Source organism: Podarcis gaigeae, assembly GCF_964106915.1.
Source record: "Podarcis gaigeae genome assembly, chromosome: 11".
Lineage (NCBI taxonomy): Eukaryota > Metazoa > Chordata > Lepidosauria > Squamata > Lacertidae > Podarcis > Podarcis gaigeae.
In genome coordinates this window covers 50,122,364-50,135,382 of record NC_139687.1, presented here as the reverse complement: position 1 = coordinate 50,135,382, position 13,019 = coordinate 50,122,364, and the positions used below count along the sequence as shown (strand labels likewise).

General features: G+C 43.6%; 1 protein-coding gene across 24 annotated transcripts in view; it reads left to right on the top strand.

Annotated features, from left to right (window-relative positions):
• NEDD4L (NEDD4 like E3 ubiquitin protein ligase) overlaps positions 1–13,019 on the top strand; it is a 257,321-nt gene that overhangs the window by 175,197 nt on the left and 69,105 nt on the right. For all 24 annotated transcript variants that reach the window (XM_083702600.1, XM_083702596.1, XM_083702595.1 and 21 more), the window contains one exon: positions 6,448–6,498. In XM_083702600.1, coding sequence (XP_083558726.1) covers positions 6,448–6,498 — 51 coding nt within the window. The remainder of the gene's footprint in view (positions 1–6,447; positions 6,499–13,019) is intronic.

Here is a 13,019-nt window from a genome sequence, read left to right as displayed (position 1 = left end):
CCAAAATGGTAAATGGCAGGGGAAACGACAGGAGGGAAGACAGTGGTGTAGAAACGCTGAACGTGTATCTGGATAAATAATCTTTGAACAGCCTTGGCCCTCTGCACTCGTAGGAGTGTCTTCACAGCCCGGACAGTGAGTTCCAGTTCGGAGGGCCTTCTGGTGGTTGGTTACCTCACTGCGAGAAGTGAGGTTTACGGGGAACCAGGCAGAGGGTCTTCTTGGTAGTGGCGCCCACCCTGTGGAACACCCTCCTGTCAGATGTCAAGGAAATAAACAACTATATCACTTTTAGAAAACACCTGAAGGCAGCCCTGTATCGGGAAGCTTTTAATGTTTGATGTTTTACTGTGGTTTTTTTTACTAGATTTTGCTGGAAGCCTCCCAGAGTGGCTGGGGCAACCCAGTCAGATGGACTGGGGTTGATGTTGTTGTTAGGATAAGTTTCTGATGCTGGGGTGCTGCCAGCAGAGGAGGCCTATCTGTCTAAATAGGGGTGGTGGTGGATTGGTCACTTAATGTCACTTGGTTGACCAGACTTGGTGACCCAACCCATAGTGTCATCATCATAAACTTTATTGCACTAGCCAAAGGCCATGGCATCATTCAGAAAGGAAACAAAAAGAATAACTACAATAACCATAAAAACATCGGGCACTGCAAATACAATAAACCACGGTCACGTCTCCTAGAAATTATTTGTTGCATACTATAGAATAGCAGGGGGTTCTCAGATAGAATGTGCCAGCTTAAATGTCCGAATCACCTTTGCAATTGACCACTATTTTATCTAGTTCTTTTCTCCTGATCTTCTTAGCTGCCAACGCATATAGTGCTGTTTTATAAGTTACGAAGAAATCAGTATCACTCAACAGCCATTTCACCCTTTCCGCCCTGTTCGAGTGTGTTCCATTCGTAAGCAGGGGTTTTATAAATCGGTCTCTTGGTTCTATATATAGTGGGCATTGCAATAAATAGTGGTACAGGTCCTGTGCGCAAGGTTGCCTACACAGACAAAGTCTCTCCTTGTTCTGTACTTTGCCGTACCGACCATCCAACACTGCCGAGGGCATCGATTGGAATCGTAATTCTGTAAAAGCGGCTCTTAGTACGGCAAGTGGGAGCTTTGTCAGATAACTAGCTTGGATGTGCTCCATTTCGATAAGTGGGAACCATGGTGAACTTTTGGTAGAGGCAATCGTGGTTAAATCCCTTTCTGCATCAGACCTGAAGAGACAGTCTCTTAAGTGCCTATTATCCATCTTCATGGTCACCTGAAGATCTTGTAATTGATATTGGGTCAAGAGGCGTTGGAAACCCATAGTGTGGAACATGCCCTGTTCATTTTTACGTCTCCCCACAACTCCCCAACGGACTGGCTCATACCCCTGGTGGTGGGACCCTCTCCCATTGCACACCCAGAAAGTTTGGCTGTTGTGTGGTATAAAGTACCTGATGGTGAGCGAGAAGAATGCCAATGCCCCATCATGCTTCCTGGTCTCTTTACAGTCCCATTTCAAGGCCTTCTGAAGCCAGACCCAAAAAGTTCTTGGGCTAATTCCAAGCTCAGGAAACTGCCAAATCCTATAGCCCTTCAGACAGTGAATTGCACCCTTAAATCTCTCTTAATATTTCATTCAGCATTGAAGATTAGAGTGGGCGAGGAGGGAATATCCATTTGTAGAAAGCACTAGAAACGCTGCAAAGATTCACATTTAATAGCCATCACCGTAGTGTTAACATCTTGTTTCCATGTGATGTACTCAAGTAAATTCATGTGTTAGGAGACTACATGGAAGTAAAAAATAATAATGATAAAGGCACTGGAAAATGGGGTAACAATATATTCGAATTCTGATCACTTGAGTCCAGTCTGGTATTGCAATAACTCACCCATGTTGTTGTTTTTACTGAAGCAAGGAGGCTGAAGCGTAGTTCTATGCCTGTTCACTTCGGTAGCCATATTTCCACCTAAAGCAATTTGCACACGAGTGAATAGCATGATTGTTAAGCTGACCGGTTAAAACGTTTGCTTTTCCTTAGAGCAAGTAATGGTCTTTGAAGCCTGATGATATGGATCAGAGAAAAAGAGACCCTCCCTACTCCCTCTCTTTCCTTTTCCATTTTGGAAGAGTTGCTTTGACTCTCAAGGTTGGAGCAAGTTCCTTTCCTGTTTGTTGAAAGAGTCTCCTAATCTCCTAGTTTGGATTCATGTCATGGTTCTAAGGACAAAAGTGAATGGTCGTGCTGGACAAGGAGACACACAGACATGCCCCCCTTCCTCACCTCCTGAAGTTCTTATTGTTCAGTACAAGTTGATACTTACTTTGTGTTGTCCACCTTTAGTCTCCCAATTTCCTTTGCTACTATAATGTTCCATAGTTGGCTGTCCTCATGGCCTGGTGAGATAATGGGCACACCTTAGACCAGGCATGGCCAAGCTTGGCCTTCCAGCTGTTTTGGGACTACAACTCCCATCATCCCTAGCTAACAGGGCCAGTGGTCAGGGATGATGGGAATTGTAGTCCCAAAATAGCTGGAGGGCCAAGTTTGGCCATGCCTGCCCTAGGCCTTTCTGAACCCAAGTGCAACCAGGCCATCCTTTGTTCCAATATTACACTTACGCAGTAATACAACCTGCTGGTCTGGGTCTGGCAGAGAGTCTTGTGACATTGCTGGCCACGTTGCAAACCTGAAGACAAGTCCTCCCACAGTAGGACACATTGAATTTTTCAACTTTCAAATTCCAAAAATACGGGGTTCTGAAAAGCTGTAACACGACTTGGGATTTCAAAAGATATCCGGCTTAAATTAATAAATTTACTTTTGCTTGGTAAGTAAAATGTGTGAAAAATCCATAGTAGAAATATTTGCTGTTGCATATGCTGGGTTTTATAATGGTTTTATTGAAATGTTGCATATTATTATTATTTTTCTTTTGTAAAATAACAGCAACAAATTGTTGTTGTTGTTATTAATAATAATACCTCGATCACAGCAGCAGCAGTAGTAAAAACCCAAAGTCTAGCAGTATGTGGGTCACGCTAACCTGTAAAAATCTATCAAATGTTTGGGGAGTTTACTGAAAGGATGTTAAAAGGTATCACAGACTTCCTTTACAACTTCAGAGTTTCAGAACCATCTGGTTAGATAGGATTCGTGAAATGCAAGTCCAAAATATGTTTGGGGACACAGAACTAGTTGAATGGATCTTAATCACAGTTGTATAAATGGATGGATTTCATGCCTTGTTTAAATTGGGTGGATTTGTTGCTGTCCAAGAAATTAGCTAATGAATGACATTAAACATTGCCTAATGAAGCTATAGCAAAGGCTGCCCATTCCAGTAACTTCTGTTTCTGCAGAACTTGCTCCAAGGTATAATTTGCATATTTCAAATAATCTTTCATGTTATCAGTATCTCCACATTTTTTTGTCTCCCTGTCCTTCAGTTTGATGGAATAAGCATTTCAAATGTCAGTCAGTTCACTTTCTGCTAGTCAGTGAATAATGGGCAGTTTCTAATTTGACAGAATAATTAGGCATTTTAGAAGCCTAAGGCTAATTTTGGTTTTTATCTTAAATGAAGCAGCAAGAGTACAGCACATTTAGATCAGAAGTTTAAATTAATGTATTAGTTAGAATTTGGAAAGCATTTTCAGTGTATTCCAACTACCATGGGACACCAGGTAGAGATGCAGCCAGCTTGTGCACTGTTTAAGGTTTTCATTTTCATTTGTACCACACCATTAATATACACTCCTTCATGGATCACTGCCTTGTCGTGGCGAAGGGGCTTGAACAACTCAGTGAAGCTATGAGCTATGCCGGGCGGGGCCACCCAAGATGGACAGGTCATAGCGGAGAGTTTTGACTAAACGTGTTCCACCTGGAGCAGAAACCGGCAAGCTACTCAAGTATCCCTGCCAAGAAAACTCCATGGACAACGACAACTAAGATCATGGCCACTGGTCCCATTGCCTCCTGGCAAATAGAAGTGGAAGAAATGGAGGCAGTGAGAGATTTTACTTTCTTGGGTTCCATGATCACTGCAGATGGTGACAGCAGTCATGAAATTAAAAGACTCCTGCTTCTTGGGAGAAGAGCAATGACAAACCTAGACAGCATCTTAAAAAGCAGAGACATCACCTTGCCGACAAAGTCCGTATAGTTAAAGCTATGGTTTTCCCAGTACAGTGGTGCCTCGCAAGACGAAATTAATTCGTTCTGCAAGTTTTTTCTTCTTGCGAGTTTTTCGTCTTGCGAAGCACGGTTTCCCATAGGAATGCATTAAAAATCAATTAATGCGTTCCTATGGAGACCGCTTGCCAGGCTGGCGGTGCGGAGAAGGGCTTTTCTCCCCACCGCAAGCCTTCAGCACAGGTACGGGAACAGAGGGGAAGGCGCACAGCGCTTCTCCTCTGTTCCCGGGGCTTGTGGTGGGAGGAGGGTTTTTCCTCCCCACCGCCAACATTCAGAACAGCATTCTGAATGTTGGCGGTGGGAAGGAAAACCCTCCTCCCACCGCAAGTCTTCAGGACAGCCTTCCGAAGGCTGCCGGTGGGGCGGAGAGACCTCCTCCCGCCGCCAGCCTTCGGAGGAGCCTTCCAAAGCCTGGCGGGGGGAGGAGGGCTCTCCGCCCCATCGCCAGCCTTCGGAGGAGCCTTCCGAAGCCTGGCGGGGGGAGGAGGGCTCTCCGCCCCACCGCCAGCCTTCGGAGGAGGTCCGAGGACAGTGGGGAAGACGCGCTGCGCTTCCCTGCTGTCCCCGGAGATTTCCCTATGGGCTTTCGTCTTGCGAAGGAAGCCCATAGGGAAATTCGTTTTGCGAAGCGCCTCCAAAACGGAAAACCCTTTCGTCTAGCGGGTTTTCCATCTTGCGAGGCGTTCGTCTTGCGGGGCACCACTGTAGTGATGTATGGAAGTGAGAGCTGGACCATAAAGAAGGCTGATCACCGGAGAATTGATGCTTTGAATTATGGTGCTGGAGGAGACTCTTGAGAGTCCCATGGACTGCAAGAAGATCAAACCTCTCCATTCTTAAGGAAATCAGCCCTGAGTGCTCACTGGAAGGACAGACCCTGAATCTGAGGCTCCAGTGCTTTGGCCAGTGGAAGACAGGAGTGCCTGGTATGCTCTGGTCCATGCAGACACAAAGAGTCGGACACGACTAAATGACTAAACAACAACAACAACTAAATGACTAAACAACAACAACAATTAATATACAAGGTGATTTACAGAACAACAGAAAATGTTTATTGAATATATGGGTGACAATTGTGTTTATTCAAACACGCTGGTAGCTTTAAGATAAATTCAACCCTGAAAATAATTTTTGATGGATGTAACAATGGATTACCGAATGGTTTAGTTCATGTAAAATATGCAGGGATGTATGGTATGCAAAATGAACCACGGAAAGAGAAGAAGGGAAGTTTTTGATGTAAGGTTGTCTAAATGAATGCTTTGAAATGTAAATTAGAAAATTTAATAAAAATTATGTTTGTTTATATAAATAAGTTACATGTGTTTTAATCTGCTTTTAGCTATTCTTGGCTTTGATTCATCTTTTGAAAACTTGTATATACTTGCTTTTAACTGTTTCTCCCAATTTGCTTTTAACTTTGCTGATTCTAAAACATACTCCTGGTCCAGGATTTGTTTACAGATATGGGAGGGCCATAGCTCAGTGATAAAGCATGTGTCTTGCATACCAGAAATCCCCATTTCAGCACATGGCATGCCTAGGTATGGTTGGCACATTCTCCTGTATGAAAACTTTGGTGTCAGCCAATGTAAATGATACCGAGATAGAAGGACCAATTGCCGAACTCAGTATAAGGGAACTTCCTATCTTCCTAGTATATGCAGGTAATTAATCTTTGGACAGTAAGTCATTTATTGTCCCGGAGAAATTGGTCATCACTTTGCATGCATGGACCAGATCTGTCCATTGCAATGAACAGGGAGATCTCTACGTTGAGGAACGCTTAGTGAGCCTGAAAGCACTTATGTAACTCTTAAAGGGGGCATTAACTTTTCTTTCAGAAAGAATAACTTGCTTTTCCAGCAGGAAATAACATCACCATAGTGCAAAAGTGCAAAAAAGGCTCTTTGTTTTAACCACATCTGAGGTTCTGATGTACTTTTTGCTGACTTTGAAATGAAGAAAAACATTGCAGAGCTTTTGACTCTCAACTTTTATTTTTACCGACTATTAAATATGTGAGCCTGCGTGAGGGCAGAGGCAACGTTAGAAATAATTGGGATGCTTTTACTAACAGAAGACATTGGCTCCGTAAGGGGAGGCGTTTTGGGGGTATGCAGTTGATAATGTTCAAGGCTGCTACAGAAATTAGCATGATATAATGTCATCAGTTGGACTGATTTAATGAACAAATTATGTCTTTATGATGATTTAATGTCTTTTCTGTTTCATTAACAGACCAGAGACGACTTCCTGGGTCAAGTGGATGTGCCACTTAATCATCTTCCGGTAAGATATTTTATTTACAACCTTCTCTACTGCATCCAAGCTCCTGGGACAATGGCTTAAACCAAGGATGGGGAATCTGTGACTCTCCAGATCTTTCTGGACTCCCATTGACCCCAAACCAACAGGGCCAACTGTCAGGGATTATGGGAGTTGGTAGTCCAGCAACATCGGGGGGGGGGGACGGGTCTACAGGCTCCCCATCCCTGGTTTAAACAATATCTTCCTATATACATAAAAATGTAGTACTGCATCACAGTCCCAAATCTGCATGATGTCAGGGTGGGGTAGAGGAACAAAAGAGAAGAGAGGAGCTCCAGAAACCCCTATCATCTGGTTCATGTGTGGAGAAGAGTGGCTTTCCCTTCCCCTCTGTAACTTTAGGGCAAATTTCTAAAGCCCCATGATAGGCCTTTGCAGACTACGGAAACACATAGATACCAAGCCCATATTTGGTAACTTACTCTAGCATCAGTAGTAGTGCATGTAGGGATGGATGGAGTTAGCCATTCAGATGGTACTCAGCCAAGGATAAGATAGGCAGGAGCTGCACCATTTTTATATATTAGGATGATATGCAACACCCAATGTGAGCTGATGACGTAACTTGTGCTGTTGGCCACTCTACAGGCAACGAATGCAACGTACCATATAGCAGCAGTTTGCTTCCACCATATATTCCTAGTTCTTTAGCATTTAAAGCAGCCTTCCCCAGTGTTTTGCTGTCCCGCTGCTTTCACCCATGACCATTGGACATGCTAGCTGGGACCGATAGGAGTTACAGTCCAAAACACTTGAAGAACCCCACAAAGCACTGGTTAAAAGCTTAGAGTTCAAGTGTCTTGAGTACAGTTGTACCGTGGATCCCGAACGCCTTGCAAGTTGAATGTTTTGGCTCACGAACACCGCAAACCCGGAAGTGAGTGTTCTGGTTTGTGAATGTTCTTTGGAACCCAAACGTCCAATGCGACTTCCGCAGCTTCCAAGTGGCTGCAGGAGCTTTCTGCAGCCAATCAGAAGCAACGCCTTGATTTCTGAACGTCCTGGAAGTCAAACAGACTTCCAGAACGGATTCCGTTCAACTTCCAAGGTGCCACTGTATATAAAAAGAGTAAAAGAATCATGACATGAGATTAAGGAATTCTTATTCTACTGCTGGTATTGATCTCAGTTGTGTTTTTAGTGCTGAGTTTTACAAATGTGCTAGACGTTCAACCTGGTAGGGTTGTCACTAACTGGAGATTAGTGTCCTCTCCTGAATTGCACCAGAGCACAGCCAGCAGAAAACTTGTTAAATGTTCCTAATAAGCTCTAATGTTTTAACTCCATTTGTCAAACCGGTTGACAACCACAAAAGTGTTTTCAGAAAGGTTCCCTGCTGCTGCTCTAAAACTAAACCACTTGGGACCTAGTTAGAAGTAATACTCTGTTCCAAATGATTCATAAAAAAAATTAGCTCTTTGCAATTTTCTATTCCTTGTGGAAAAACTACGTGTGATGCCACAGGGCTCTTTTGAAATAGCTGTTTCCATCTTACGTCAGTGGCGTCAGCCCCCCATGCAGCTGCTAAATGTAGGAAAGCAACCTGGTTCCCGTTGAAAGCTTCTGTCTTTTTTTTAATTAAACCTAAATAACAACATTGAATGTGCTTTGTCGTTGATAATGAGAAGTCCCCGTAACAGAAAACATTGCCTTTAAGAGCAGGAGAACAACAGATTCCAGAAAGTGTGTTTAGTCTAAGTTTTCTGCAAAACACACCGAGAAACCCCAAAGCACTGATGGGAAAAGATGTTCAAAATACCGTGGGGGGGAAAGCAATTGCAATTATTGCAAACACCAAATTATAATGAGCCAGTGCACACTTATAGATCTCTTAAGCCTGTTGCAGAATTCTTGTAATGTTTCTGTCCCAACCAGCCTATGCACACCTGTTCCAACAGTTCCACAGCCTCCCTGCGATTTGTAGGTAGAAAACAGAGATAGCGCTGCATTGGCATATTACTGATACCGCAGTCCAACCTGCCAAATTTTACTAATTTATTTAGAATATTTATAAACCTCTTAATCAAAGAGCTGTCTCATCGGTGTACAAATGGCTTTCCCCAGTGGTTTCCTGTAGGTGTTAGAAAGCATAGGGGACAAGGTGGAAACCTGAAAACACATATGCCTAAGACTACGGGGCAGAGTAGAAAATTCCCAGCACCACCTAATGAGACCATCTCTCCAAGCTGATCACAGCCGCCACATTGCATCTGTACCAATATTAATGCCAGCTTTGGCTTTGATCCAAACTTAGTCCTCCTTAGAAACAGATCCATGAAAGTCAATGGAATTTAGTCATTATTAGCTGACATCCCATTGATTTCAATGGAGCTTGTCAACGTCTTGGATGTAACCCAATATTTGAACCAGAGTTTGCAACCCCTCTGGCTGTCTTTGGACATTTGTCCGTGGTGTCATAGTGCCATGGACACACCCATCTCCCCCTTCCTGTTGTGTGCTGGATCCATGCAAAGATACAACAAGGAGCCCTTGACTTAATGCACGCCAGGATCGCTGTTCCAAAGCCAGTAAACAGGGGAAGGGTGCTTGTTGCACCACACATCTGTGGTGCTTGTTGACAGGTTCATAAACTGTGGCATATGAAGCCATAGTGTAGGGATCACCAATCTGTGGGCACCTGGACGGTGGCCCTTGAATTTTTATTTTGAGGGAGGATTGGTTTTATTTCAAGGGTGGGTCCTTCTTTGGAGGTGTTTTTCTGGATGTGTGTGTGATTGGGAAAGATGCACCTGGGCAGAGAGAGGGATAGATGCATGGGTGACTGAGAGAGATGACTGTGGTCTGTATGCTTGGGGTGAGTGTGTTCATGTGCTTTCTGTGCAACAGACAGCGGCTGAGGTGTGTCTGGTACTAGGGAATGCTCCCTGTTATTGGAGAGCATGGGCATTGCTCTCTGTGTGTGATCAATACTGTTGTGGTCGCCACAATCAGAACCAACAGGACTTGTTGAGTGGTGGCGGCGAAGCAGCAATGACTGTACTGTCCCTAATTTTTTGTTATCATCATGCCCCCAACGATAGCCATTTTGTAGCTGGAAGCCGCAGCACTTTCTAGGCAAGAGTTCAAACATGGGCAGATGAATACCTGCAACCCCGGTGTGAAAATAACCATAGTTAGAGTTAACCTTGGTGCAGATGTAAAGCTACATGATAGTTTACTGCGGAAAGTGAAAGGAGGGAAACGCATGGTCTGTATTGCTGCACCTGTTTTCATAGTCTTACATCAAAGTTCACATCTATTATACTGAAATAAAAATGATGTAAAGCTTCCAGTTCTAGAGCATCGTTAGAGAGAGCAGAAATAGCGAATTCACAGCCTCTACATCTTCTGTTCTCTTTTATATGCAAGACACATGCTTATGGACTTGACGGATGCAGTCACCAAGAATAAGGAAGCATTAAAAATGTGTTAACAAGCAAACATTCAAGCCTAGAACAAGAAGAATGTTTTTAATGCCCATCTTCCCAGTGTCAGACAGTGGCACTGCTTTTGGAGACTCTTAACACATATTAGTCACTTGTCTGCTCCATGGAAATTCTCCTTTTGCACAGTGAAAACACTCTTGCTGAAAACTGTTCAGAACTGAAAAACAGACTGTGTTTCATCCCGACAAATAAGGGTTTTCACATCGAGCTGGCCTTTTAAAGAAAGCTAGCTAAATATTTAGCTCTGCAGGAGACTCGTGGGTAGAAATGCTCTGTGGATATATCACTTGGGAATGAGAACTGGGTGGAATGGCTGCTGAATGCTCTCGAAGGCTAAATTGGGTAAATATATATTTTTGCATGACTTGGTTCCTGTTGTGAATCAGTGGAAGAGGGGACCGTCATAAATTTGATAAAATGGTCATGCTGTTAACTTGACAGGAAGCAGTAGAAATCCTTCTTCCTCCAGAAATACTAATTCACAGGTAGAAAATGGATACTAAAAAGACAGAGCACAGCAACTGATTTTCTTCTCTGCATCCATACCTATAAATGTCCACACAGCTCCCCACAGTCCTGGGAGCCACACAGCTTCAAAGTGCAACCACTGCAGTGGGGCGTAACTGAATATTATATAGAATTTTTGAGGGGGGGGTGTTAATGGCTAACAGCTGTGCAGTATCCATTTACACATCCATAAATGAGCACGTGGTGTGAGTTTTCTGACAAAAAAACTTCCAGTGCGCTAATTCCCCCCCCCCCCACAGTTTTGAGTTAGCATGTTATTTTGACTCAGCTAAGCAACACTGAAAAAAGCATGTGCTGTCAATTCTACATGCTGTTAAATATGTGTTGTTGTTTTTCACCACTTGCCCAGAGTACCTTAACTGAAACATGTGATGCGATGGGGATCGTAAAAGCAGAATTTTATGTCATTTCTCTCCATACTGTGTACTTGGTGCTTGTCTGTCACCACATTGACGACTGAGTGGGCAGACAAGTTAAAATGGCGAGCGTAGCTCAAGAACATGGGTAGGCAAACTAAGGCCCGGGGGCCGGATCCGGCCCAATCACCTTCTAAATCCGGCCCACAGATGGTCCAGGAATCAGTGTGTTTTTACATGAGTAGAATGTGTCCTTTTATTTAAAATGCATCTCTGGGTTTTTTGTGGGGCATAGGAATTCATTCATATATTTCCCCAAAAAAAATATAGTCTGGCCCCCCACAAGGTCTGAGGGACAGTGGACCAGCCCCCTGCTGAAAAAGTTTGCTGACCCCTGCTGAAGAATCTCGAGTGAGTGGGCAAGTGGCCAGCCCAGGTAGGCCTTCCCTCAACCCCACTGCCACAAATGGCTGCAGGGGAAGGGAATGAAAGTGAGAAAGTCTTTTTCTCCCCTTCGTTTGCCCCCTGCTGCTAAGAGAAGAAGGCCTGTATTTTAAAAAGCAAACTTACTTCACTTGGCGGAGAGGAGGAGCAGTAACAGAGCAAGCACAGGGATGGGTGGTGGTGGGCGGGTGGTTGTCGGATGAGTTTGTAAGGAGATAGGGATAGTTTTGGGGGGCAAGCTGTACAGAAAGAGTGGAGAGGGTTTGGGAGGCAAAGCTGTAAGGGGAGGATTTTTTTGGCGAGTTGTAAAGGGAGGGGGGTTGGCTGAGGGTAGTGGGTAGGTGGGCAGCAAGCAAGAGCGATAGCCCCTAATAAACATAGTATTCATACAAATGCAAAGTTTTCGCTGGAAATTGCTTTTAGTAGAATATTTGTAAGCATTTTTAGATTTGACAACTCAACTGTTGTAATAACCTTGTTGAGAGAAAGAAAACGGAGGCACTGAAAACTGTTAACAAGATAACTTTAGCAGATTTGAAGAGCTGTGTTCATAAATACACGGCATTCACAGGGCCGGCCGGCCGAAAATAGCGTACGCCTTTCATTTTAGATTTGACTGTTTTGCAATGCAAGTTTCCCAATTTTGCTTGCATTGTATCTATCCATTATGTTACTGTTAGCAAACAATGCATTTCTTTCTTTCTTTTTTTAAAAAAGGAAATTTTGTGCAGAAAAATACAGCAGTGGAGAAGCTTGTGGAAAATGTTATACCACACATCAGAGGTTGTAGCTTAAGGATTTTAGGCAAACGAGACTCTTTGAGATAACATTATTCTATTAAAAGGAAGAAAGCCAAACATGTAATAGTACTGTGGTAATACATATTACTAATACCGCAGCTAGGAATTTAATTCTGCTTACTTAGTCTATACTTATCTGTTTCCTGTACCGCAGACATGGGTGAGTAAAATGTCAGCTTTAAACCACGGGCTATGAATCTGGTTTATTCATTTCATCGGAATCTGTTTTAAGCTAGGATCCTCGGTTTGAACATAATACTCAGTAACACTTAATTCAATAAAAGCGAAATTGAATTCTTCTCACACCTCTGTTGGAGGAGGAGGGATGGGTGTGTTTGAGAGAGAGAATTTTGGCTATACCCCCTGGCATGTAACCCCTGATCACCCTACACACTGTTCCTTACAGCCCTCAGGGGCAAAGCAGAAATATTTATCTACCCTTGCACTAGACCATAGTTTAGCATTTTGTGTGGACACGACCACTGCGGGCTTGTAAAGACGTCTTCCTTTCTGCAAGATCATACAAACTGATGTAGCTCTGCGCGTCTGGCTGCATATGCCTGGCTGCTGGCATGAACTGAATGTTGATTAAGATTAATAAATAGCAGAATAGATGGAGGCTTTTCGCTCCTTGGGGCTGCCAGGCAGCTGTTGTGCAAGAAGGGGAGCTTGCTGTTTTGAGTTTTCTCAGCTGCTTTTCTTGGGATGCTACTGTTTACCTTTGAGTTAGCGTTCCCTAAGAGGTTGGTAGCCTCCGACTGTCCACGGGGCAAGGAAAAATCTCATTCCCATTTTTTTTCCAGTAACAAGTATTTCTGTGTTGGGTTCCAGTTTACAAGGCTTTGTTACTCATGTAAAATGTGCTTGCTTAGATCCATTTGCAGAAATTCCCTCAAAGGTTTCTGTGT